The sequence below is a fragment of the Colletotrichum higginsianum genome, chromosome 3 (assembly GCF_001672515.1).
Source record: "Colletotrichum higginsianum IMI 349063 chromosome 3, whole genome shotgun sequence".
NCBI classification, from domain to species: domain Eukaryota; kingdom Fungi; phylum Ascomycota; class Sordariomycetes; order Glomerellales; family Glomerellaceae; genus Colletotrichum; species Colletotrichum higginsianum.
Genome location: NC_030956.1, coordinates 3,348,028 through 3,375,778, shown reverse-complemented (window position 1 = coordinate 3,375,778; position 27,751 = coordinate 3,348,028). Strand labels below are relative to the sequence as shown.

The window sequence follows — 27,751 nt, the reverse complement described above, 5'->3', positions numbered from 1 at the left end:
TTATGCCAATAAAAACCAGGGGGGGGCTGTTTAACATGTGTGTCTTTGTACTCCTCCATGACATCTTTGACGTGGCCCTCTTACCAAGTCACAACCTCCAAAAGCACCAACCCCGATTGCAAAAGTACATGAGTGAAAGATATTACTTAGCAAGTTGGTTTTGATGTTGATGTTGATGTGTTGTTGCAATAGGGATACATTCAAGTACATCTGGTGTCAGGTGGATATCATCAAAGGTCATGTCATTTCTCTCATTCCATGGTAAAAACCGTCGAAGCTGCTCTAGCCTGTGAGCCCTATGCCAACCCGAAAGAAACCATAGCTAGGGTCTATTCTATCATCTTCGTTACTTCTTGCTTTTTCCCTTTCTCTTTCATCCATTCAGGCACTGTTCAGGTCGATTGCATCCTATTTTGTGCCCTCACCAGCCTGCTCACCCTCGGGCTTGTTGCCGTCGGCATCGGTCATCTCCTCATCCTTGGGAGCCTTCTCTGCCTCGGCGGCTTTGCGGGCCTCCTCTTCGGCACGCTTGGCAGCCTTCTCGGCGTCTACTCTCTCCTGAACGAGGCGGCGCTCCTCCTCAACCTTGTCGAAGTGGCGTTGAACAATAGGTCCGGCCATAGCACGGATCTCGTCGATCTTGGCGATGTAGACAGCCTTGGTGGTGTCATCACCCTCATCGTAGAGCCAGTCCTATTCAATTATTTTAGCAAATGGTCGCTTACGGCTTCCGGTCTCATGGGGAATGCGAGAAAAAAGAATGAAAACTCACTTCGGTCTGCTCAAGCTTCTCCTTAATCTTGGTCTTCTCCTCATCACTAGCAAACTCAGCGTACTGGTCGTCGAGCTTGTTGCGGAGATCGTAGATGTAGGTCTCGAGCTCGTTCTTCTTTTCCTCGGTGTCGGCAACAAGCTTGTCCTCCATAACCATGGAAGACTCCTTCTCGAAAAGCGAGGTTCTCGCTGTTTCGGACAGGGACGCGGTGCCGCTGACGATGGGCAGGTCGCCCTTGCGGACCTGCTTCTTGACCTTACGGGTCTTCTTGGGCGTATCGTCCTTGTTGTCCGTCTCCATGGCCTTAAGGGGTGCATACGTTAGCTTCGGCATCCCATCTTCGTCCTCGACGAACTCGCAGGGCGGGTAAGAACGAGGCTCAGGGTCAATGTCATGACGTCGACGTTTCGGCGGCGACCTCATGGCATCGCCCACCTCGGTAGGTAACAAAACTTCATGACGAGACGCCTCAAAACTCACATCAGGGTCCTTCTTGTCTCCGTTCTCGTCTTCCTTGACCTCCTCCTCGACCTCCTGGTCCTCGACATAATAGCCGCTCTCGACGTTGAGAACACCATGGATATTGACGCGCGCCTTGAGCTTGCAGATCATGAAATCGTCCTTGCCGTCGGCCTTAACGCCCTTGACGGAAAAGCGACCAATCCATGGGTTGATCTTGCCCGGAAGGTCTTCAGGCTTGGCGTAGCGAGCCTCGAGGTCGAAGGGCTGCTTGCGGTAGAAGGTAAGGATCTTGGTAGAAGGCAGGACGTTGCCGCGGTTAAAGACGGTCAGGCTGGTGTCTTCATCGGGGATATCGGGAGCCTTCTCCCAGGTGAACTCGATGGGGTAGCTCATGATATCCTGGACAGTGAAATCGCGGACTCGGAAGACGGGGGACAGGATGGCGCAGCTGAAGGCGGCACCACGGGCAATGGCCTCGTCTTGGTTCAGGGTGAAGGATAGGGTCTTGCCGAAGAAAGCCTGGATTCTCTCCTTGAGGGCGGGGACACGGCTGCCACCGCCGATGACCTCAATGATGTCGATATCATCCTTGGTCAGCTTGGCCTCGGCCAGAGCCTGCTCGAGAGGCACGTGGACGCGGGCCAGCAGAGGCTCAACCATGGCCTCGAACTCCTGGCGGGTAATCATGGCGGCAACGTCGACGTCGTTCATGATGGACTCGATGTTGACAGGGGCCTGCTGGTTGGCAGACAAAATCTTCTTGCACTTCTCGGCGGCGGCAATGGTGCGAGCCATGGCCCGGCCGTTGGAGTGGATGTCAATCTTGTACTTGCCGCTGAACTCCTTGCCGAGGTGCTCGACGAGGGCCTTGTCGAAGTCACGGCCACCAAAGTGGCGGTCAAAGGCGGTGCCCTTGACGGCGAGCTCGCCCTTCTTGAATTCGACAATGGAAGCAGTGTAGTTGCTGTGGCCAATGTCGATGAAGGCCACACGGCGGGGCTTCTCCTCGGGAGCGGGGAGGTCGAGCTTGGTGATACCCCAGCCCAAAGCGGCAGCAGTAGTGTCGTTCATAAGGCGAAGGAGCTTCAGTCCGGCGATCTCGGCGGCATCGATAATAGCGCGGCGCTGGATGTCAGTGAACCAAGCGGGGACGCTCATTACCAAGTCAGAGACGGGGAGCTTGATCTCGGCTTGCGTCGTCTGCTTGATCTTGCTCAGGTACATGGCAATCAGCTGGGTGTTGGTGAACCTCTCCTTCTTGCCGAGGTAGTTGACCTCGACGCCGACCTGACCGTTAACATCGACAAGAGGGGCGGTGATGTACTGCTGCTCGATCTGGGCATCGGGGTCGTTGAAAGAGCGACCGGCAAGACGCTTGATGGCGCTGACGGTGTTCTTCAGGTTGGAGATCTCTTGCGTCTTGGCGCTCTCGCCGAGGTATCGCGACTTGGGGCCGAAGCCAACCACAGATCTAGAAATAGCCGTCAGTCTAACTGCAAATCGGGTATGTATAGGGTCAAGGAGGGTGTCCGGATAGTACGTACGGCGTGGCGCGGTTGGAAACCTCGTTGGAGATCTAGATGGCGAGTGTCAGTCATCGTTAATGTGTCGCAAAAAGTCGAAAATTTTGGAGGGGGAGGGGCAAGCGTTGGGTACGCACCACATCGACGCCGCGATTTCTGGCGACGGCAATCACCGTCTTGAGGGTTCCGAAATCGACACCTGCAGAAGAGACAAGTCAGCAAATACTTTCCTCGTGCCGCGCGGCAACGGGTGACAGAAGGGAAGATGCGCAAACATACCAACGACACTCATGTTGGGCGGTTGTGTTCTTTCTGTACGGATTGTAAACAAGGGTCGTCCGGCGGACTTTTGATGATGGCGGGGTTGCGCTCACAACAACGCTCTAAAGAGGGGGGAAAGAGGTGAAGGTACGAATCGAGTTGAGTCGAGTCGAGTCGAGTCGAGTCGAGTAGAGGAGAGGGTGATTATCCGACTTGCTGGAAGGGTATCTACAAGCGGTTGAGTGGTAAATAAAAAAAAAGGTCGTCTCGTTTGAAAAGGATGGGGGAGGGAAAAGTAGAGACAAATGCAAGGTTTAAGAGTTTGTCAATACGCAAGAGAGCCTTAAGGTGGGATGTGTGGGAGGTGGGCAAAAAAAAAAGTTGCAGTGCGAAGTGCGCGCAGTTTGCTCTAGCAGCCAGGCGCTGGTGCGTAATGGGAGGTGTGGATGGTGGATACACTGTCTAGAAGGCAGGGACTAAGGAAGGCGAGGCAGAGGAGGCAAAGCGGTAAGCCTAAGTGGCCACCTTTTATTGCTCAAGATGAAAGGTGCTATGTGTGTATTGGATGGAATGCCCTGTGTTATTATGCAATGCTCTCTGTCACCAGCGCAATACAATACTGCGCAAGTAACCCTGTGGCAGTAAGTGTGTAGAGCTATGTCTTGGTGGATTGCTCCATTGCTTAGTACCTAAGGTAGGAAGTATGATTTTCACAGGTGTCATGGCTAGAACTGAAATGGTAGTGGAGGTCGAACGGGAAAGAAGATTCTCCCTCGTTCTCTGTCATTCTGCTGGCGGCCCCTGTCCGGACCACTTCCACCACCTCTCGTCACTTCCTCCAGCCCTGCCCCTCCATGGCTCCTCCACCCTTCCGCCCCCTCACAACTCCTTCTCTCCAACTGGCTCTGGTATGTGGTATGTGGTCTGGGGCCGCTACGTAAGGCCGGGCGAGACGAACAATCAAAGCAAGAAAGGACCAATGCTGCGGGCGGGACAATCAACAAATGTACGGAGTACCTTGCCCCCTAGCCAACCAATGTACACTTTTTGCATCTGCTTAAATCGAGAACAGTCCGACACGACAGAGTCTTGGCCGAAGCCCGACACCCCAAATGACCGCACGTCACGTCAGGGATGCCCTGAATCTCTCTCTGACTGTCTTCCTCTTCAAAACAATTGAGTTCCGGCTGAAATGCTCCGGATCCATCGCCCACCTTTCAGCACGACAGACAATGGCCACGCCAGATTCTCCTAACCAAGCAGAAAATACACACATGCCGGTTGTGAAGATGCGTCCTGCATCTACCTACCTATCTAGATACCTTAGGAACTGTGTGTACCACCTGGGTAGCATATACAGATATCCGTACGCAGTATCTGTACTCTGTACAGTCCACCATTTGGACTTATCTAATCTAATCTTGGCGATCTACCTACCTATCTAGATACCTTAGGAACTGTGTGTACCACCTGGGTAGCATATACAGATATCCGTACGCAGTATCTGTACTCTGTACAGTCCACCATTTGGACTTATCTAATCTAATCTTGGCGATACTCCACCATTAAGTAATGCCTTCTCCCCGTGCCACCATTATTACCATATGCATCCCCCAGACTCTCCATCTTTACCTAAGCTGCGACCTCACGATATCCAATCCCGGCACGAAATCGATTCTCGACACCTGACGCCCACGTAGCTCCGATGTCAACTTCCCAGAACACGGGGGCTCACCTGAGCGTCCGCCATTAAGGCCGTGGCACCATTAGCCCAGGAACAGCCCCCAGTCCTTGGCTAGCCATGATAGCGGGCCCAGCTGCTTGTCCCAGGCGACATGCCATACTGTATTCTCTCACCAAGTACTACTCATTCATTGTCACACCGGCTTCCAAGACTCTTATTGCCTTTAAGAGACATTGTATTAGGTAACTCTTGCTAATAGCTGTCCAATAATATGTGTGCGGTTTTCCTTTTTTCCCTTCTCCCTCTTCTTACCCTTCCCCTATGTCTACACGGCCAAACCCTCCAGTTCCCAGCTTCTTTGACAGCCGACTCACGGGCAGAAAGATTGATTATACAAAAGAAATGAAGAAAAAAGATGCGGCCCACAAACGATCACCAGCAATAATATCTCCGAGGGTCCTTCCGACGCTAGTAGTTATGCATGCCTCCATTCTATAGCACAACTTATCTCCATGTTGATCCCACCATCACCCGTATTTATCGTCCAGCCTTGGGCGAGTGGTCACGACTGTTTTTGCCGCTGGTCGAGCTCTCACCCTCAGACGGCACGTCTTCGAGTTGGATGGTGCGGACAAGGCTGGCTCGTGCAAGTGGGCTTCGGCCGCTGCGGGCAGAGTGCGTCGTTGACATTGAGTGCGATGTCGTTGTCGTTGTCGTTGTCGTGGTTCCTTGCCTCGACGGCGGACCTTCTCCGGACTGGGGCCTAGAGAGGCTGTTGTCGACGGTTCCCATCCTCATGTTATCTGTGTGTTCCTGGCCGCCGCCTTCCAACGGATCGGGTGCGTCTTGGAATCCGGCTCGCTTCATTTCGGAATCCGAGTATTCGTATACTTGGCCAGTCGCTGACGTCTGCGCCCCAAAGCGTTTCGAGTTGGCCAGGAACTGGTTGAATTGCCCTTGTTGTGCGAGCTCATACTTCTTCCTGTCCTCCTCTCCCATAATGCTCTCCACGCGACGAGGCATGTAGACAGAGTTGCCAGCAGTCTGCGCCGATACCATACTATCGAACGAATCGCGAGACTGTAAGGCCCACGAAGGACCGAACCCGCTAGGACCGGTCCGGTTGACCGTAACCTGGGAGTCGTCGGCGTTGACGTAGAAACCGCTCGATGTCTTCTCTCTGGCCGCAAAGCGTCCCTCGATGTTTGCTGGCGGCTGGACTACGCTGTGCTTGCGGCCCATAGGACCCATATTGCCCTTACCACCGGCAATGCTCTCCTTCCTGGCTTCAGCAGCAGGGATAAAACTTTCGGGCACAACATTGAGGTCGTCTCCGGCCTCCTCCGCTTGCTCGATGGCTTGTTGGGCGGTGGTAGAAGTGTCGGCGGTGGCAGCGTCGGCCCTGGGTCCTCCCCACGTTCTCTGCCCAGCGGTGAATATACCATAGACCATGTAAAACCAGTTGAAGAAAGGGTTGAGAATGAACATAACCGGGTACAGCCAGATCTTGAATCGTCTGAGCTTGGCACCAAAGTACAGCATCATGAGCCAGTTGAGTCCAAGTGAGATGGCGATGAATCCAACCGGCAAGTTATCAACCTTCTTGGAAGTCGTTATGATGGCAAGTACCATGATGAAGAACAACAGGGCAGTGGTACGGATGGTGTTTTGCATGAATCGGATGAGGAGCAAGATAGGGTAGCGCTTCCAGAGACGCCAATCAGTAAGCATGCACACTTCGTTGGAGAGAAAACCCAAAAACCAACGTCGGCGTTGTTTGATGAGCGACGTCATCGTCTGGACAGCTTCGGTCTTGCAAAAGGCCGATGTGCACATCTGGATCTGGTAACGCTTCTTGGCTCCGATCATGAACAGATGGGTGAGCCAACGATCCTCTCCCAGATGACACTTGGCAAAGTCGAAGAGATCTTCGCACTGCTCGGCTTTGTCGGCAAAATAGTACTTGGCCATGCGGCGGAATGCAGAAAACCGAAGCATTGTCAAGGCACCGGGAAGGCAAGTAACGGCGCCGCATCCCGACTCGACAGTACGTTCGAAAAGTTGGCCGTGGATGTATTCCATGTCTTGGAGCAGGGTGATCAAGCTATGCTTCTTAGTCGTAGACGTAATGACACCAGTCATCGCTAGCATGTCTCTGTTGTTGCCGGGGCTCAGCTCCATGTCGTAAACGAAGTTCTGTAGGCAGGTAGGGTCGAGGATACAATCGGAGTCGATGAAGAGGATGAACAGATTGTCGTTTCTCTTGAGGTAATGTTCGTAGACCTTGTCGATGAGTTTGAAAGTAGCCTTCTGGCAATGACGCTTTCCGCCGTGAGGGAAACGAGAGATGGTGATGCGGGCGGACTTGTAGGTAACGTCAATACTCTTGGGGTAGGTCTCGAGAGTCAATGGGACGCCCATCTTGTCCAAGGTGTTCAAGTAGAGTTCGTCCTCCTGATCACCATCAAATGATAAAAAGACGTGGATGCACGACGGCGGGTAGTCGCAGTCGACGACCGAGTTGATGGCGACAACAAGAACATCGGGGTCCTCCTTGTAGACCGGCATGACAATGACTACTTTAGGGGCCGAGACTTCGTCGAGAACCTGCTTGATCCTCTTCTTCCTGCCAAGCTGATTGGTGACCAACTGGTAAACGCAGAACAACCAGGGGATGGTCAGCAGCCCAGCGAAACTCCAAAAGGCGAACCATTGCAGGACGTCAACCATGCTTTGGGGCCAGTACTTGACGACAGCACTTGGAAGCGGCAGTGTGACGATCATGATCGGAAGGAAAATTGCTCTGATGGGAGTCAGCATTTCTTACACTTCTCGCAAGTGTCGTACGGGGTAGTTCACCTGAAGCATGTAAACAGGACCCCAACAATGACTGCCAGAACTCGAATGGACCAGTGCTCGGCTTTGATGAAGACCTTCCAGAGACAGTACAGAAACGCAGCGATCCATAAAAACCATTCGAGAATGGCCGCCAACATCACGAAGCCCACGATGGACGTGTAGACGATCTAGACAGGTCAGCGAACGAACACATGGCGATACTTAGCAAGGAAACTCACGTCCTTCGTCGCCCAGTGGGTCCCATCCACATCCGCCATCTTGAAGGAATATTCGAATCACTATTTGGGTGTGATGATCGAGTTGACGAGCCCCTGGTAGTACTGCTCTAAGTCCCGAGAGGACAAGCCGAACGGAAAGATGTCCCTCAGCCAGCACAAGTCGCGGTGAGAAGAATTGACGGGATCTTGCAGGTCGAACGTGGTGTCGTCGGATGGTTGCAGCGCGCTCGCTCGGCGTGTACTGTCTTCACACTATTTCTCTTAACCGTAGTGACACGAGTTTTTTGTCGTTGCTGTAATTAGTACTCGAGATGAGCTCTTCAACCCGGCCGTTCGTAGGTGTAGGTAGTTGGCAGGGAAGCCGTTCGGAGGTGATTGCTACTCCTTTGGCCTTCAACGCTGACACCTCTGACTTTTTTTATTTTCTTTTTCTTAAAAAGGTGAAGTCAGTCTGAAGTTCCTCTGGAGAGCCGGAAGAGGGAGCCAGAAGAGGGAGACGACTTACCTTGCAAGATTAACAAGTTCTCTTACCTTGGCTGCTCAAATACCAAAAGGCTGGTCGCGACAACTCGGACTCGAATAGGGTCTTATGAGGTCAACGAATGCATCATGGACGGAGATCAACTGAGGGGACAAAGAAAGAAAGAGGAGAGATGGAGACTAAAATAGACGCTGGGGAGATTCCTAGAAGATGGGATGGACTGGCTGACTTGTACTCGTCTTAAGAAGCCTTCAGCCTGACGTGTAGAGCGACGGAAAGGGTAAAGACACCAAGGACGGAATAAGCGCGAACGGGGTTCGAGACTCGATAGAACCGCGCCCGGCTTGAATCAGTCCAGCACCCCACAGACTGACGTGCTCAATGTATCTAGTCTAGTTGGTGGGCAGGATGACTAGGCTGGTGGTGGCCGAGGAGGAGCAAGCAAACAACGTGCAAGCAAGCAGGCAATCGGACAAGCAGCTCTCAGGGATCACCGACATGCACAAGTCAGGCAGGGCGGATTGGTTAGTTGTTATGTAAACGCCATGTTAAGCCAGGGCGTGTGTGTAAGTGTGGACGATCTGGCGCAGAAGGTCCATATACGTACTTACAATTGAGCTGGCTCTTTTTGGAACTGCAGTTGGCGGGTTCGAGAAACAGACACTATGCCTCTGGGGTGTCCCGGAGACATGTTTCTGCAACCCGTCGGACGCCTCCGGCCACTTGTGCACGGCAACAATGATGAAGCCCAGCTGCCATCAAAGCGACGGCCTCATCCAGAAATGCTGCCTGTTTCTTCGGGATGACAGCAAGGGAAGAAATGTAGTGTGTCAGTTCGGGTCTGCTCGTAAGCTGCCCATCATGGCTACTTCCGGGGCTTGGTCTTCGTCGATTCTACCTATATTATCTCGTTTCGTCTGCCATCGTATGGTTGGTAACGGCGGACTACCTCACGTCAGGTCCTCACTCGTCGCCGAGAGTACATTTTAATGAGAGGCGAGTCTAGTCGTTAGCTCTGGAATGCGCTGCCCAGCCGGGACCGGGAGATTCTTCAACTGTCGAATGCGCGGTTGAATACTGACCTGCCCGGGCTAGGCCCGGTAGTCTCCACCGTCATCAAGGCCCGAGCAGGGAGCGAGCCGAGCGATGTGGGACGTGGAAAGCACCTGGACAAGGAGCCCGGTGCCTCAGCTTAGCTAATCTGTCCCTCCCTCCGCACCATGAGGTTAACTAAGACGGTCAAGGCGATGAAGTTCCAGGGATCAGAATCAACCAACAGACGGAAGGATCGACAGCACAGAGCCGGAGCCTGGGAGGGGGAGGGGGAAGGTCGGCCGGAAGGTGGGTAGGTAGGGGGGGCGGCTTTATTCATCAGAGGTGTCCCCGGAATGTGCATTCCTGGCCAAATACCACGTCTTTGATCGTGGAGCCAACCACCTGCCCAGCTCGGCAGTGAGGTGACATCGGCATTTGTATACTCTGCGTCTTGGAGCTATCTCTCCTGTTCCTGTCAAACACAAGAAATATCCACTTACCCGCGGGCGGTTGCCATAGAATCGGCGCGGTTTTTGTGTCTCGTCTCCCCGCCAAGCGCATGGACAGACAGCTCCCATCTGCTTCTTCTCTTGAGTAGAGAGAGTATGAGTGAACATCGACCTCTGACGTCTGACATCATTGTTAAGGATGTGGAAGGACTTCGCCGTCCTGATGGTGATTTTCTTACAAGACGGGATGAAAGAGCTGATGACATTACATGGAAAGTACTCTGTACGGATGTGGTAGCTACCTAGGTATGGGTGGGGTACCCATCCGGATCTGATCCGAAGCACTTGATTGGGTTGCCTTGTCTCTGATGATGGGTCTGCCCCTCTTCACAAGGACTGATCTAGTCCAGGGGCATCTCATATGGCAGACGAAGACCCCGCCCAGGGCATGTGGGGGAATCTTTTCGTCGCAAATCACTCACCTCTCTCTACCTCCACAAGCTCGCTTCGTCGATTTGGACTTCAAGATGGTAACCGGAAATACACTGGACGCAGGAGACCAAAGAAAAGAATGCAAACGAGAAAGAAATGAGAGAGGAGGAGGAGGAGTAAAAACCCGACCGACACTCAATCCGCAGCCATTACCAGGTCAACAATGGCCACAGCAAACACATCTGGACCCATCATTCCAGCCCATCGACTAATACACACCCCGTCCATTTGGCACTTCACCTCTGCCTCCTCCAATCCTTTCTCATTATCAAACAATGGTGTAATTAGTTTCCCTCCCGGTCCCGTCTACGGCGGGACGACGCATTGCCTACATTGTTGCATCCGTTTCTCATCCTCCTTTTCCTGACGCCCCTTACCTCCATCGTTCTCCATCCAGGCTAGGCTCGGTTTCGACGTGGCTGACACTTAACCTGTGGAGATGAAGTCGGTACCATTCCTGGGCCCAAGATGTCTGTGGACGTCTGAGCAACCCAGAGTCAGCCAGAATGTGCGGGATCATGACACACCGGGACAACGGCGGGGGTATGGGCTCGCCACCCGTCTCCTGCCACCCCCCGCTCCCAGTCGCACTCGAGCTCCTCGTAAGCATTTCTATCCCTTTTCGAAGGGACATAGTGTTCTTAGGGACTGTGGTTACATTCATGGTCTGGCTGCCTTACTCCTATAACTATCCTTGCCTACTAACCCTAGCACTAATAAGCTACCTATTATATAACTATTATTACTATTATTAGGGCGTATAGGACGTCCTTAATAAAATTAACTTACTACCTTAAACTATTAATCTCTTTATATAGCTCTCTTATTAAATTATACTCTAAATTAAGTGTATTAAGGATTACTCTAAATACAATTGCAGTATTATAAATTTAGTCTTAAGGACTTAATTCTTTAAGTAGGAATAACTCTACTGCAAATACTAATAGAGCTACTACTTCTAAATTTATTAGGGACTTAGAGTTTATAAGTAAGCTCTATATAAGCAGCCTATAAAAGCCTAGCCTCTTAGCTATTAGTACTAATTACTAAGCTTATTAAATATTAGTATTTAACTTATTTAGAGTATAGAATAAGAAGCTAACTAATAAATTATAATTACTAAAGAGGATAGTAATTTAAGGAGTAGATATTTTTATTTAAATTTAGCTATTTTATATAAACTTATATACTAAATAATAGTTTATAAGAATAAGTAAGTAATACATTACAATATTAAAGTATTCTTTAGATTTTAATATACTCTAGTGTACTTATTAGAGTTATAATTCTACTTAAATGTAAGGTTAATTAATAGGGTAGTTATAGGCTTAGAAGCCTCTATAATACTAAGTTTCTAAAGAAACCTTATAATATATTTAGTATTAGGTACAATACTTATACTGTATTTTTTTACTGTATTTTTCTTTATATTGTGTACCTGTGCGACCTTAAGAGGGACTGCCTTAATAATGTACCTTAGTAAGCATTTCTATACAAGCCGGCCGCTTGCAGTCTCGCTCGCCATCATGATCGCCCGCCACTGTTACCTCCGGTTTCACCTGTGTGGCTAGTGACCGCTGTCTTCTTGACTTCATCTACTGACTGCGCTCCGGGTCCATCGTGGTGGCATCGCCTCTTCTCGGCGCTGGTGTGCAGACGTTCAGCCAGACCCGCCAACCTTACCCAGCTTCCACATACCCGCTCGACCGCTCTGTACGTTTGCAGCATCACTATCAAGGTAAGCTAGCCATTTAGCTAGCAAGCTACTGCCGGGGGGCCCTGCACCATCGGACGAATGAGGAGCACCCTCGAGCAAACGAGCCCAGGGCTCGGCCATGGAATCGTTGCTCAGCCGTGTCAATACTGTCTGCACACGATCTCGAGGGGGGCGGATATGAGCTCTTGTCCATCCGTTGCCGTCGCCAAGGTTTAAGGCTTACACTTTGTACCTGCATGGGCATCGAAGAGCACACTTTCACCTTGCTTGCGGCCACCGGACACATGTATCTGAACGCTGCGCAGCAACAATGGCAACATCATCAACGTAGCATCGCGGCTCGTTGGGGCATCCTCGCCTCCGTATCAGAGGAGAATGGAAATTTCCCAAGAACACGGCGCCGGTTGCCATCTCATGCTACTGACCACTCAGTCACTGTCCTGGGATGAAACAAACGATGGCGCCCTCCCAAGAGACTGTTGCTTGCTGCTCCAACTGAAACAGGTGCACTTCGTATTTCCTCTGATGCCTGCCAAGAAGCACCAACGCATCACGTCCCGATCCAACAGTGCCCACCGGGTGCCTCCCAAGATACCCCACTCCGTCCGTCCATGCTCTTGACCTGCTGCAAGCCACACCCGCAACCGGCGTGTCCACCTTTGTGAATCTTGTGTAGGACCAGAATCGCACGCCCGCTCCGCCGTAACGGCTATCTTGGCCATCGCCATCACATAGGTCCTTACTCCTCGCTGAAATGCCGCCCGTGATAGGCGAAGTAAGGCACAGAGATGACCAGACACAATCCATGTTTGCGTAATGCATACTGACCGTATTCTCTCTTACCATCTAAATGGACGAGGCAAGCACTGCCCTCTTCTCTCTACTAAAGGAATGTTCTTATGCACGAACTATGTGAGTCTCCTCCATAATCAAAGGCAGAAGCAAGTTGTCGAAATATCTCTTGCTGCAACAATGACAGCATCGGATCCCAAAGGCGCCATGCCACATGCTTGGGCAAGATACTGAAGACCTATCTGCCTTGCCCCGGCCGTCATATCCGTTCACCTCTTCTATCCCCCCCTCGCTGTCTCTCCGCCCAACGAACCCCGACTCGGGTCCGTGGTTGACAACCCATGGCTCTCCACATACGGAACAGTCCCCCTCCCCCAATACCTGATCGCTCTTTGTGGTGAATTTGCTTGCCGGTCTGCCACGAGTCTTGGTCTTGGCCAGAGCACGCTTGGCTTATGAGTCTGGATTGTCAGTTGAGTGGATATATTTAAAGCCTCGACAAGTATGGTGATCTCGACTGTCTTTTGCACCCGGCATCCTCCATGTGCCTTGGTACGCTTGAGAGCCGTCCTCCGGTTGCAAGATCTCAGCGACTGCGGAGTCTCGGCGACGTGCGTCGGCGGCGTCTGTTAGGCTGCGATGATGTGTTGCGCCCAAAATCTAGTTTTGCGCTTATTGATTTCTTCACGTCCTGTAGTCCGAGCGAGGTTTCCCCGTCGTTAGCAAACTCTACTGGTACTTGCGAACTCGGCGAGGCTGTTCCTTCCGAACTTCCAGCCTGGACGCAGAACCCATGACCGGCATGCAACGCTTGTATGCAATGCCATGCTGATGTGTGGGAGTTGCCGACTGCCCTGCATCGTTGCCAGACTCCACGTCCGGGTTGAAATCAAGTGCAGCCGCCCGCGCGAAGCCCGATCCACGCTTGATTGATGATTCGTACCAATCAACGTCACTTAGCTGAAGTTTGCGGACCCGCTGTCCCCCACGGTCTTTGCCGCGGTCCGGTCGGTTGTGGTGGTAGGATGTCGGCTTTTCGTGGCCTGCTTGGGCGTTGTGAACATTTGGGTTTGATTGCAGCAACGTAAGGCGGTCATTACCATCGGGATCCTCATTCTCGCGAAGATCGTAGTTCAAGACAAGATTCTTGATGCGCTGTTGTTCCTCCCTTTCAGCCTGTTGCTGTGTCTTCATAGCGACAGCGAAGGTTGAGTCCGAAGGAAGCTCCACGGTTCGAGTCTATCGCAAAGGTCAGGAAAGCCATTACTTGACCGATATGTCCAAGCTATACGGACCTGTTGGCGGTTGCCCTTCTTCGTCAGGAGAGAGAAGGCCATCGTAGTGCTGGCAGTGGGGGCTCCAGTCTCTACAGGCTCTGATCCTGTTGCCGTTTCCTTTGACTTGCCCCGCACGGGAAGCGGCACATCAAAGAGAGGCTTGCGCTCGAATTTGCGCGACTCCAGACTCTCGGCCATCATCTTGGCGTACTCACGTTCGAATTCCGCTTCAGCCTCCGGGTCGATCCGCTCCTGTTGGCGGGTGACGACAATGGCTTCATCTTCGCTGTCAGAGTCAGCGTGTGACATGTCCACGTCGTGGTCCTGTTCACCGTGCGTTAGCCACAGTTTCCGTTGACACAGACAAAGTGAGCAATTTCTCCTACCTCGGCGCCTTCATCATCAGAGCCCGATTCCTCCTCGTCGGCCTCCGCTTCGGGAAGATGCTCATCTCCATCTTCATCGTCCGAAGAAGAACCAATCGATGCGTCATCTACCTCAAGGGTCTTGTCGGCTCCCGAAACCTTCTGATCCTGGGCTATGGCCAGTTGAAATGCCTTTGAGGCTTCTTCCAGGTTGGATGCCAGCTTCCATTGGGGTCGCGTGAGTGCAAACGTGTCTTGAACAATGAACTCGATGTCCATGGGCAAAGACTGTTTGGTATAAATGTAGTACTGCACTGTATCAGTTCAAGTCCGCAACATCAATACTAGCATTACACAAACCTGGAAGAAAGATAAGAAATAGTCCAACTTCTTGCCTGCTGCACCTTTGGCAAAGTACATGCCGCATGTCTCCAGGATGGTTGCAATCAACCTGATGCGGAAGAAGTCGTCGGGCAGGTCGAAGTGGTTCAGTCGACCGGGGATAGGAGGACCGCCATGGCCGAATGTCATGATTTTGTACATGGTGTCGAAAATGACTGGATGCTCGACCATTCTATAGTTGTAGAGCTCACCAATGTACTTGACTTCGGAGATACGACGTTGGTAGAACTTGAAGTCATTCTGCTCCAGGCCGAAACAAATGGATTCCATGACGTTGTCGATGACTCTGACCACAAAAGCCGGGTGGTACCGGTAGAGTGCGCTGAGGAGGATGGCAAGGAGGTGAATGTTGCCATATTTGACTTTACCAGGCTTGGAAAATACCTTCTCCAGGATACCGACGACCTTTCGACAAGTTAGTCCTGTAAGAGGCGCATGGTCTCTCGATTCCTCCACTTACCTCAGCCTCTTCCCAGTGAAGCCTGCGAATCTGCTTCAAGATCTTACTGTAGTTACGCTTAGTCATGTCCATGTAGATCAACTTGCGGATGAACAGCTCCATGGGCGTCCGCTCCTTTTGCTGGATAGCGGGCCGATCAGGAGGGTCGACGTAGTAGACAGCATTTTCTATGAGCATGCGCTCGGCCTGCCCAATGTGCTGGACAGACTTCTTGCGTTGCAACGTCTCGAGAAAAGTCGCCATGCGCGGCGAGGTCTCCGGGTTCCGCAGAAGGTAACGCCCACAGTTCTCCAAGAGATTGCAAATGATTTCAATGTTCATCCTTGAAAAATCGTCCAGGCTGACCTTGAGACAGTGGAACACCACATGCTCCGGCACGATGCCAAACTTGGTCAGTTCGGCGAGGTACCGGATGTTGCTCAATCGAACCTGACCGAGAAAGTCCTTGTCCTTTCGTCTCTGGAGGCTGCGGAATTCCGCGTCGAGATAATCAACAAGACCCTTGGGAATGTCCGGCATGTATCGGCCCAAAGTTGCGGCAAGTCTCGACCATGATGGCAGGAGATCGCCTCGACCCTTAGGAACCTCAGTCAAAGCTTTAATCAGCCTGTTACGAGAGGCCTTCGAGTTCAAATAGCAGAAGTCGATGGCGGCTTGGTCTATGACATCCTTGTTGGTGAGGTCTGGCAACCGAGCTAGCACAGCATCGACCTGGGCACCAATCGTCTTATTAGCGATGGAAGTGGACTGGTCTTCACCCACGTCAGGAGCCTTTGGTGCGTCAGGGGCATCTGCCAGGTCGATTTTTTTGCCGACTTGCTCTTCATTGTCCGGTTTCTTTTTCTTGCCGTCGTCGAGAAGGATTCCCGGAACCTTGCCCTTCAGATCGACCAGGTTTTCGTAAAAGCGTCGCTCGTCTTCATCTTCCCAAATTCCAGCACCGTCACCGAGGCCTCGCAGATAATCGCCAGCCTTGACCAAGCCGATGGAACCGTTGGTGTTCGCTAGCGAGTCGTCGCTTTCCTTCAGATCAGGCATGTCGGCGCCAATAGCATCCGCGATGGCCTGGGCATTTGCCACAAGCCGCTCCTGGGCCTTGAGCTGCTTCTCGAAGTTCGCTTGCCGATCCTCGAAGACTTCGCCGGACTTTACGTAAGCCTCGGCGTTTCGTCGAGCTTGGGAGTGGATGGATTTCTGGTCTCGGACGACGTGACTCTTGACATCCTCGAAATATTTCTTCAGGATGGTCTTGAACTTTTCCTGGAGCTCGGGAGGTGTGAACGGTTGGCCGTCGTTATCGCCGGCCTGGTCATCGCCGCCGCCGTCCCCCTGTGCGGTGCCGTTGGCCGTCTTGGTTGCACCATCCTCCTCTACCGTCTTGCGACCCTCGGCCGCCGAGGACTTAACACCCAGAATATCCCAACTGAAAGCCTTGACGAAAATGACGAGCAGCGGCAAGTTGACGTGCTCCCTGTCATGACCCAATAAATCCTTGAGAACCTCGAGGGGAAAGGGCTCGGCGGCGCCGCTCTTGTTAACTTGAGCCCTGGGCTTCAGCTCGGCCACCTTGCCTGTGGCGCCTTTGGTGGCATCGTCGGGTCGTGTAACATCATCGAGGGTTCGGAGAACATCAACGAGCCAAAGTTCAGTAACGACACGCAAGAGCACTCGCTGGCGCGTCAAACGCTCTTTCTCCTCCCTCTCGCGGACCTCGGGGGCAAGTGACTTGAGCAAGCTCTTGTCAGGTGTTGCCATTCCCTTGCCAAGTAGCCATCCCAAGTACTCCGTGAACTCGCTGGAGCCGAAGCGTTGGTGCAGAGCGCTGACAATCTCGACGCCGGCCTCGATCTCGCCGGGGGACTTGAGCCTGCAGAGGCCTTCGTAGCAAGCGGAGACAATCTCGGAGAGGTACTTGTGGAGGCTAAGGGTGCGGATCTCTTGTAGGAAGGTGTTGAGAGTGGCGGCAGAGATGGCGGTTCGGAGTCGCTTGATGAAAGCGGTGTTCTTCTTCAGGGATGAATCGAGCGACTTGCTGACGGCGAACACATCTGTGTGGGCAGGAAGCAGTTAGAGGAGGGGCTTTCAGCATGGTGGGGTTGCGGCATGATGTACGAACCGTGGTCGCCATCCCAGGCGCGAGTGTTCAGGGAGCGCAACTCGCCTGAATGGTGGTGTGTCAGCGGATTACAAAAGAGATGCAAGACAAAGCGACGAGCGGGTAGGACTGACGCTTCCTTGCACGATCCATGGCGGATCGTGTGAGTGTTTTGTTGTGTGTGGATAGGTCGAATGCGGACGAGGGCTACATAAGGCAGGGTCGCGGCGATGAAGTCGGGAGTTGATGCTATGGGATCGAGTGTTGTAAACGAATGTGGCTCTGCGCGTCAACATGGGCCGGCATCGGTAAGATCGTTTGCAGCAGCAGGCCGTGCCTGAAAGCGCGGATGGTCTTGTCGGATTGTGGAATTCGGTGCCGTTGAAGTTTGGCGGTGCCGAAAGAATTCTGGACCTGACGTGAACGTGATGAGCCGTTGCCCGTAGCCAATGTGCAGAAACTCAGCGGCGGAGGCGGTTGGGTTTAGCGGGCGTCTGGTAGCGACCTCGAATTCACACGCTTCTAGACATTTCCCCCACACACCACAGGGAGGAGCCAGCCTCGTTGAACATCCAAGTGGTGATCCGCTACTATGTGTAGTACGCCGGGTACATGGGTAATTACTCTGTATCATACCTCACTGCTTACTTGAGTCGGCTTCCAGCGCAAGGCAGGCTGGTCAGTGAGAATTGTCTCTGATGCCAGGTGCCGCAGGATATTGATAGAGTGACCTAGCCCTCAGCGCGTGGCCACTGCTGTAGGCCTGTAGCTTCCTGATTTGTGCAGGGTAATTCACGGTTGCTTTAGCGCTCCGGGCGGTGAGCGTCATGGACAACTGGGCCGCTGCCTCGCACCCAGCTGTCGGAGAATTGACTTCGGAGGGATTTACAATGAAGCGGAAAAGTGGAATATGCGGGTCCCGGACCTCCTCGGCACCCTTACCGACGACACAATCGAACTGGGTCGGACGAATCTTACACTTGTGACCGACTTGATCGGAACACGACGGCTTCCACATCTATGCACTTGAACGCTCGGTAAACTCGGCTGTTAAGTATGTGAAAATTGTTTTCAATCAGGCGATCTGAGGAAAACTGACCTGTGCGAGGCGGTAGGTCTCCATACGCAACTTGCTAAACATCTGGCAGCTCTGTCGTTGTGGCTTGATCTTGACTAACAGCAGCCCACCGCTTCCTTGCCCTCAACTCCCCTTCAAAACTAAATCAGAGACTCGCCATAACTCATCAATTGCCATGCAGCGTGTCTATAAACCGAGGCTCCTATACTATCAATGATCTGCCAGACAATGTGAGGGACCTGGTTCAACGAAATGGGGGGGGCACGCGAAATCAACATCACAGGCGACAGGTCAACGATAAATTGCCACAATTCCTGGCAATTGTTCAACGGCAAACGAACCCCTAGCTCAAGCCCCCAATTTGGGGTACAGGTCACCAGCCACATCATTATACTGTCTGTGACTAAGTACTAGGCGATGCAATGCAAACCTGAGAAACCCCGCTGGTTTGCAGGTCGACTTCATATCTTAGAACTGCATTTTCGACGAAAAGCGCGATCTGGGGACTGTTCTTGGGTCCTTGGGCCCTTTCTATCCAGGCTGCCCATGTTGGCCATGCGATACCGGCGGAACGAGGGCTTCGGGATCACGCAATGGACAGCAAGCTTTCGTTGCATTCCCACGGCATGACCTAGCACAGCATGTTGTCGCTCAAGCATCTGCTACCACACCCGCGGCCAAAGCAGGAGACTGTGAATGCCACAAGGACCGGTTTATTCTCCGTATATCGTGTGACGCGCCACGTCGTTGACAGAACCACCCGAGAAGCCAAGAAGCGTTGTGTCCTTATGGGTGATTCTTCTTTCGGATGCTCGCCGGACAAGCAGGCCCCAGGTAATGTAGCGAGCATCATTGATGGAAGAAGCTCGGCATTTACACGTCAAGAGTTATCAGCGCCTGTTTTAAACTCTGGGTGATTTGCAATTGCAATTGCTTTCTGTTTCTGCTGACCATTGCACAGAAAGCTATTGGTACTGCGATAAGTCTTCAAGAGACTCAAACACCTACCCACCCGCCCCCCATCCCTTGGCTGTTAAAACGGGCGTCTGAAGGGATGATAAAAGACGAAGGCATGCAGCTCAAGCGTCCGCAATTGCACATCTTTGGGGCTTACAAAGGTCGCAGAGGCCGAAACAGCAACAGCCGGCGCGGACGCTGCACATGATTCCCGGTTTTGCAGCAGGCGAGGACCCGTTCCGGAACCCTCCCACGGGCCATTTTCGGGCCCAGGGGCGTGGATCCGAGTCGAATCGTCCTTATCTGGCCAATCAGGACTTCCAGGACAGCGAGAATAAGTAAAAAACCTAGCGATTGTTGCATCTCCGCGCTGGGAATCCCCCCTTCGTCCCCCTTGCCTTTGTGCCCTTATCGCCCCAATGGCATCGGTCGAATGGTTGACGTTCGACTTGGTGGCCGCAAAGAAGATGACGCTCACTGATAAGAAACCCGCGTCTGTTGATGACTTGACGTTCGTCTTCCTCCGCGGACTCTTCAATACTCGAGCCCCCCCCTGGGCTAGGATGTCACATCTCCTCGCCTGATGCCGTGCCGTGCCCGTTAAGTTGCCTGATCTGGATATCCGCTTGGTGTACGCAAGTGCATGCAGTCATTTTCACTTACACGGTACTTGGACGACGGCAGACAAGGGCACACAGGGCCAGGTACCTCGAAAAGGGCACAGTTGGAACTACCTTAGCAAACGGCCATTGGGGAATCGTCTAACCTTCAGTGCGCTCCAGGTCGATTCAGGGTCGCCCATCGTTCTTCTCCCACGGCAGCGTTATCTCTTGGCCTGGCTTGCCCTAGCGTCACTCCATCCAGTGATGCGATGGTGTATCATCCTATCCCGCATTGCCCGTCCCCGGCAGCCCAGCCCAGTCCAATCCAGCCAGCCATTCCCATGCTTGTCTTGTGCTAGACAGCGAGACTCCATCCGTTGCCTCCCGCCATGCGTCTGATCTGCCCACACAAACACCCAACTACGCCCGGCTCCAGGAAATCCAAATCTCGCATCCACCAGCCCACTCACCCAAAGTGGTACTTATTCACACCGTTGTCCGGCTTCCACGAAACATTGCCTCTTCCTCCCACTCCCTGATTACCTGTTCACCTATATTAGACCCTTTGGCTACGTCTCTGTCTCTTGCTACTCGGCAGTTTTTATGATACCTGACGCTTAAGCCGTTTTTCATCGGCTTGTGACTACCACGCAGAACAGCCCTCTGCCTAGCTTTTTTATCCTCCACACATACCTGACATCCTTCCAACCCCAGTTCACCAAAACATCGGTTCTCAAAAGACATGGACGTCCTCTCCGCTTCCATCCCCGTCGCGTTCAGGGAACCTCTCGCCAAGGCAGAGCTCAGCTTCCCCCCAAGTCCGGCTACTACTGTAAGGGAAGGACTGTCTTACAGCGTCGACGGCGGATCAGAATATTCGGTTTCGGGAGGTCTACTGGACGAACCGAGCGTTGAGGGATCTCGAACCTATCCCTTGCCTCCCAAATCAAGAACTAACAAGGTTCTGGCCGAGGATCTCAAGACACCAGACAACCATGTCACCCGAGACCCGCGACTAATACGCTTGACCGGAATCCACCCCTTCAACGTCGAGGCCCCTCTGAGCGATTTGTACGACGAAGGCTTCATCACCACCAAGGACCTGCACTATGTTCGGAATCATGGGCCCGTACCTAAAGTTGAGGACGAAGACATGTTCGACTGGGAATTTACCGTTGAGGGTCTGGTCGAGAACCCCATCAAGATGACACTCAGAGACCTCATCTCAGACTACGAACAGATCACCTACCCCGTCACCCTGGTATGTGCTGGCAACCGCCGAAAAGAGCAGAACATGGTGCGCAAATCAAAAGGCTTCTCATGGGGCGCCGCCGGCTTGTCAACAGCCCTTTGGACCGGCGTGTCGATCGGCGATCTCCTTGCCCGGGCAATGCCCAAGAGAGGTGCAAAGTACGTTTGCTTCGAGGGTGCCGACAAGCTGCCCAACGGTTACTACGGAACCAGTATCAAGCTCAACTGGTGCATGGACCCCAACCGCGGAGTGACGGTATGCTACCGCATGAACGGCGAGCTGCTGCACCCTGACCATGGGAAACCCGTCCGCATCATCATTCCCGGCCAGATCGGCGGCAGGAGTGTCAAGTGGCTCAAGAAGATCATCGTCACAAAGGAACCAAGTACCAACTGGTACCACATCTACGACAATCGAGTGCTTCCTACTACGGTCTCCCCAGATGCGAGCGCAGACCTACCTGAGGTATGGAAGGACGAGCGATACGCAATCTACGACCTCAACACGAATAGCGCCACCTGCTACCCTGCTCACGACGAAGTTGTTCCCTTGGGTGGTCTATCAGAGACCTACAAAGTCCGCGGGTACGCGTATGGCGGCGGCGGCAGGAGGATCACAAGAGTGGAAATCACCCTCGATCGCGGCAAGACGTGGCTCCTCGCCAACGTCAACTACCCCGAAGATACATATCGGCTGGCCCCGGAAGGCGAGACCCTCTACGGTGGTAGAGTCGACATGGACTGGAGGGAGACCAGCTTCTGCTGGTGCTTCTGGGATCTGGACATACCCATTGCTCAGCTCGCCGACGCGGCAGACGTCATGGTCCGTGCCATGGACGAAAGCATGATGGTGCAGCCGAGGGACATGTACTGGAGTGTTTTGGGCATGATGAACAACCCGTGGTTCAGAGTGGTCATCCACAAGGAGGGGCACAGCCTGCGCTTCGAGCACCCCACTCAGCCGGCACTCATGGCTGGTGGATGGATGGAGCGCGTCAAGAAAGCGGGAGGTAATCTCTCTAACGGCTTCTGGGGCGAGAAAATCGAGGGCGAAGCCGACAACATCTTCGAGCCGGAAGAAATCAAGGATATTTGCATGACGAAGGACACCGTCAAGCGCGACGTCACCATTGAAGAGCTTCGCCAGCACGGCAGCGAGGAGGAGCCTTGGTTCGTCGTCAACGGCGAGGTCTACGACGGCACCCCCTTCCTCGAGGGTCATCCGGGAGGTGCCGCGTCCATCTTCGGCGCCGCCGGCCAAGACGTGTCGGAAGAGTTCTTAACGATCCGTAAGTCCGATACTGGCACCACGTAGCTAGCGCCTCCACCCACTAACAAACCGGCTCAGACAGTGAGAATGCCAAAAAGATGATGCCCGACTACCACATCGGCACCCTGGACGAGGCGGCTCGGAAGCTGCTCGCCGAAGGCGAGGTCGTGCCGGAGGACGACGACAAGACGTCACGGTCTGTCTTCTTGCAGTCCAAGAGCTGGACCAAAGGCATCCTCTCGGAAAGGAAGAAGGTGTCGTCCGATTCCAAGATCTTCACCTTCACACTCGAGCACCCGGAGCAGATGGTCGGCCTGCCGGTCGGCCAGCACCTGATGATGAGGCTGCGCGACCCCGTCACCCGCGAGGCCATCATCCGCGCCTACACGCCCATCTCGGAGGGCACCGACAAGGGCAAGCTGCACGTGCTCATCAAGATATACTACAGCACAACGGAACGCGAGGGCGGCAAGATGACGCAGGCCCTCGACTCCATCCCTGTGGGTCACTTTGTCGACTTCAAGGGCCCCGTCGGCAAGTTCGAGTACCTCGGCAACGGGCTGTGCTCCATCGCCGGCAAGCCGCAACGCGCCGTCAAGCGCTTCATTATGATCTGCGCGGGCTCGGGCATCACGCCTATCTTCCAGGTCCTGAGGGCCGTCATGAAGAACGCTGCCGACCCGACGAGGTGTCTCGTCCTCGACGGCAACCGCGTCGAGGAGGACATACTCTGTCGCGAGGATCTCGACGTCATGGCCGCGGCCCACCCGGACAGGTGCCGCCTGCTCTATACTCTCACGAAGCCTGATGCGTCTTGGACAGGTCTGAAGGGCAGGATGGACGGCAAGTTTTTTGAGGAGCACGTGGGCGCGTGCCCCAACGAAACCGGTGGCGACGAGCTCGTCCTCGTGTGCGGACCTGAGGCGTTGGAGGCAAGCGTGCGCTCCACCCTCACTGGGCTCGGCTGGAAGGGAGACGACTTGTTGTTTTTCTAAGCCAGTCGTTTTGTTTCCGTTCTGCGAACAACAGATGAGACCAGCCCGCCAGGCCCTTAGAAGCTGGGCTCTGCTCCTTCAGACGACCAGACGTCGGTTCATTCATGCGCCATCCCGCGAACGGGTTTGCCGATCTCTGGTCCCGGCAAGGGTGGTCATCAGGGTGGGAAGGGGAGAGATGAAGTCGGAACAGACAGAAACGAGCCTCCACCGCCTCGGGCCGTCATGGCGCACAACCATGTCCGGGTTGTTACCGGCGGAGCCCAGACACTTGGCCATTCAGGAGGTGTGTGTGTGTGCATGAGATGCGTGTGGGTGGGGGATCTGATGGCCTGGATTGGGAAGATACAGGAAAATCGAGCATCTCCGGAATAAGCTTGATAAGCGGCTCAAACCTAGATAGCACAGTAGTGGGAAGCTTTGAGGGAGGTGGCGTTGGGGAAGCTTATCAGCGGGTCTTTTTTTTTGGGGGGGGGGGGGGGGGTTTCTTGCACGAAACGGCGTTTTGGAGCATCTCCGCGGAGGTCAAAAAGGGATCTACACCACAGAGTACAATAATGACAATGCGACTTAGACGGGGGTGACGATGGGGGACGGGGGTGCCTACACATGACAGAACGGGCGCAGAGATGGCATCATTATCTCTCTGCCCCCACCCCGTCGCTAGTGTTTCGAAATACAAATATGATCATGACGCTTTTACGTTAAGGCTTGCTCAGTGTCTCTCTCCCCCGCGCCTTATCTCTCTCCGTTGAGCCAGAGAAAGAGAGAGTCCTTCTACACTGTACTCTGTACATACAACATGGATACAAAAAATTGTACAAATGGCGGGGAGGTGGCGGCCAGCCCATACCTGTTACCGTGACGTGATTCCAGTCCCTCGACGAGGTTTTCAGCCAGGGCCCGTGTACGATCGTTTTGCATCTATCAGACACACCGGAACCCCTGGAGGGGGGAGATGGATGGAAAACAGATTTACTTTTTTGGGGAAAGAAAAAAGAACAAGAAAATGAGGTAAAAGGCTATGTATGTATGTATGTATACCCACATTTCGTTGTCATAACTGTCGTAGGCGCGCTCTCCGCCCTCCATTCTTCTCTCACACCCCAGCCCGCAACGGCTCAGTGCGCACCGAGACCTGGCGGGTTGGGGTAGTAAAAGGCCGCAACTGCAATGGCGAGGTAGACGATGACGCAGAGGAAGCCCTCCAGGTAGTTGCTCTTCTGGTCGCGCAGGAAGTTCCCAACCGTCAGTATGGACAGGATGAGCATGCTGATGTCAAAGACCTCGAAGACCATGTCCATGTGCTTGTGCAGGCCCCAGGCGACGAGGACAACGAGCGGGCCGTTGAGTAGGGCCGTCTGCAGCGTGGCGCCCAGGACGTGGGAGAGAGCGAAATTCATCTGGTTGTCCCACGCCTCGTCGACGGCCGTCAGGTGCTCGGCAGCCTTCTCGACGAGGGGCACGAGGATGAGGCCCATGAAGTGGTCCGAGATGCCATGCCTCAGGACGATGGGGTGGATCTGCTCGACGAGGTAGATGGCCATGAAGGTTACGAGCGGGATAGAGATGACGAGGGCGATGATGCACTCGGTCAGCGTCAGCTTAGGCTTGTTGATATCTTTGCGCTTATCGTGGTCGCGCTGCTCGTCGTGCTCGAAGATGGCATCATAGATGCCGTGGTGCGTCCGTGCCTGGAACCACACGAAGACGCCGTAGGCTATCATGAGCAGGACGGAGACGATGCGCGAGATGTGGAGCGTCTTGCTGTCGAGCTCCTCGACCGTGAGCGACTTGGCCATGGAGTAGCTAAAGATGGCGGGGATGGCCAAGGCGACACCTCTGTTCATCCGGCGTCAGCGCATTCGTTGGGGGTGTGTGCATTCGCTCCTAGGATTCCACTTACGCCGTGAGCAGCAGGCCGCTGCCGGCCTCACTGACCGTTTCACTGAACTCGGCCTCATCTCGTCGCAAGCCGCCAGCAATAAAGCACATCCCCAGGCACAGCAGCATCGTCGCCAATATCGAGCCCAGAATGGCGGCTTTGATAACGGTGAACTGGTCGCCTGCCAGAAGCACCATGAAGAGGATGATTTCGACGATGGACCCGAAGCTGCAAACGCGGGCGTGTAAGTGACAAGCACAGCATATATTATGTGAGAGAGTGAGGAGATGGCTCACGTCGTCTCGATCAACACGCCAAACACGTGGCTCACCTTGCGGGACAGCTCCTGACCCGCGAAACCGACCAGGTTGGCACAGGGAATCATGGCCATGTAAGTGAGAACGAAGATTAGGACATGGTCGCTGGGGCGGGTGTCTGTGACATGTTGCGTTAGCTCTGCCGGTGTCTACGAGGGCCAGCAACCATGGCGGACGCCTTACATCGAATGACAAAGGCGGCGGGGACGACGGGCCAGAAGACGTTGCAAAGAAGCGATGCCCAACTCGAGGATTTCCAGATTATCTTTAGGAACTTGAGGGGATGGAAGCCTCTGCGGCCGCTTTCGCCAGAAGGCCTGACTTTGATCTTGCTTCCCGGGGGCGGGGCTCGGTGATGGCGGGCGTTGTGGACTGGTAGCTCCCCGCGGGCCGAGTAGCCCGAAGTGCGTGTCTTCTCGGGCGGGACGATGGGGTGGGTTGGTTCTCGCCGCCGTGAACCGGTCGACTGACGATAGGTCTGGCGGTACGGGGATCTGGGAGCCGACATGACGGCGGGTCGGGACGTCTAAATGGAGAAAACGACACGTTCGCTGAGCGAGGTAAACAAACACAAGCCGCGACTTTTCGTAGAATGCGGAAATTCAGAGAGGGTAAATAGTCGTGGAGAAGTATCCCCAAGCGGGTACACAGGACCGGTGTTGCCGGGATAGGGGACGGGACGGTGAAGATTTGTGGAACAGCCCGAATACCAAGACTCTTGAAAGTGTGGCTGAATGGCCAAGAGATGGGGAACGAGATGCAACGATGTTTAAGAAATGGGGAAGTGAGGGTCCTTATTCCCAGTCTTGGTCAACGTGGTCCAGTCCCCCGGGTTGAGGGGGCCCTCGGCGGTAACTGGGATATCTGGTCCGGGAGGGTGGCTGGGCCGGGTCGCTGCCTGTGATTGCGGGCGATGCCGTTTCAACATCAGCCTCTCTCGTGGTTGCTGCTTCTGCCGCTGCTGTTAGTTGACGGTCGGTGTGAGGGGAATGGATGCCAGGTTCTCTTGGTGTTGCTGCCGCGGAACGAGAGGTAATAGAACCGGTACTTCAACCCGTCAATTCGAAGTGAAGAACGTCTCCCAACACATTCGGCATCGCAGCTGTTTAGGTTGCCAAGAGGCGCCAAAAAGGGAGGGGGGGAGGAGCCCTCCAGGGAACCACTCGATACGCTTTAACTTTTCACAGCCGAGGGCCTACAAGATGCGGTCACAGATTGAGGGCGCGAGAGAGCAAAAGAGCCAGAGATGCGAACACGCATGCATGCACTGGAGAACCATCCGACGAGGATGAGCCTGGTGTGCGTGAATCAAGGCACGGCCAAGCTTGCTGTCATGCCAAGACCCTCTGACAGGATCCCTGTGCATTGTTGGACGAGTCGACGAGTCGGATGCTTGTATCGGGTGTATGGGTACAACCCGGCAGCGTGCGCCCCAAGGCTCGCCCGAAAACCCGTGAAACTTCAACTGGCCGATACTTTTGCTGCTCGTGTGTGTGCGAGATGAGATGAGGCAGACGCGCGAGTTGTGTTTCCTTCATACGTGTTGCAAAGCAAGGGATGAGGCGGCAGTTTCCACGTAGAGGAGAGGGAAAGGGTTAGAAAGATAGATGGAACGGGAGGGAGTCTCAGACACACCCAAACAAACAAACACACACACACACACACACACACACACACACACGCACAGGCGCTTACACACATGCGCAGAGAGGCCCTGCAGATTCGAATGATGTTGACGTTGTTGTTCCTTCTCGTTGCGTTGCTGCGTTGTGAACAGGTGGTGGGTAAATACATCGTAAGTAAGCAAGCCCAACGACGTCACATATTTCCAGACCCCTGCGGAACCCGGCCGCGAAGCTTTCCACCAATGCAACGCCAACCGACCACGTCTCCCCCTTCGGGCCTGCCTTGATGTTGTGCATCCGTCGGTGATGCTGCTTGCCAAGTCTTGTCATACAAAAACCTTGACACTTGTTCTTCTTGGCCGTCATCATTCGCTGGCCGACCATTCCAGGTGTGCCCTTGATTCCTCTCTCCTTTCCCTAAAAC

At 53.8% G+C, this 27,751-nt stretch overlaps 5 protein-coding genes across 5 annotated transcripts; 1 reads left to right on the top strand and 4 right to left on the bottom strand.

Moving 5' to 3' along the window:
- Positions 1–408: 408 nt before the first annotated feature.
- On the bottom strand, positions 409–3,052 carry CH63R_04542 (Hsp70-like protein; the record flags this gene model as incomplete). Its single annotated transcript, XM_018299517.1, has 5 exons — positions 409–693; positions 773–2,708; positions 2,782–2,813; positions 2,898–2,959; positions 3,040–3,052. The coding sequence occupies 5 exons, from the start codon at positions 3,050–3,052 to the stop codon at positions 409–411; spliced, it is 2,328 nt and encodes a 775-aa protein (XP_018160763.1).
- A 2,190-nt stretch (positions 3,053–5,242) lies between these two features.
- On the bottom strand, positions 5,243–7,821 carry CH63R_04541 (Class VII chitin synthase; the record flags this gene model as incomplete). The annotated part of the gene is made up of 3 exons (XM_018299516.1): positions 5,243–7,508; positions 7,565–7,731; positions 7,783–7,821. 3 exons carry the CDS (start codon positions 7,819–7,821, stop codon positions 5,243–5,245), a joined length of 2,472 nt encoding a protein of 823 aa, XP_018160762.1.
- A 5,656-nt stretch (positions 7,822–13,477) lies between these two features.
- Positions 13,478–17,500, bottom strand: CH63R_04540 (MIF4G domain-containing protein; the record flags this gene model as incomplete). The annotated part of the gene is made up of 7 exons (XM_018299515.1): positions 13,478–13,987; positions 14,044–14,349; positions 14,412–14,699; positions 14,751–15,197; positions 15,253–17,300; positions 17,369–17,413; positions 17,482–17,500. 7 exons carry the CDS (start codon positions 17,498–17,500, stop codon positions 13,478–13,480), a joined length of 3,663 nt encoding a protein of 1,220 aa, XP_018160761.1.
- A 3,226-nt stretch (positions 17,501–20,726) lies between these two features.
- Positions 20,727–23,500, top strand: CH63R_04539 (Nitrate reductase; the record flags this gene model as incomplete). Its single annotated transcript, XM_018299514.1, has 2 exons — positions 20,727–22,524; positions 22,584–23,500. 2 exons carry the CDS (start codon positions 20,727–20,729, stop codon positions 23,498–23,500), a joined length of 2,715 nt encoding a protein of 904 aa, XP_018160760.1.
- A 1,121-nt stretch (positions 23,501–24,621) lies between these two features.
- CH63R_04538 (Calcium/proton exchanger) lies at positions 24,622–26,210 on the bottom strand (the record flags this gene model as incomplete). The annotated part of the gene is made up of 4 exons (XM_018299513.1): positions 24,622–25,342; positions 25,407–25,613; positions 25,682–25,820; positions 25,886–26,210. The coding sequence occupies 4 exons, from the start codon at positions 26,208–26,210 to the stop codon at positions 24,622–24,624; spliced, it is 1,392 nt and encodes a 463-aa protein (XP_018160759.1).
- Positions 26,211–27,751: the final 1,541 nt, after the last annotated feature.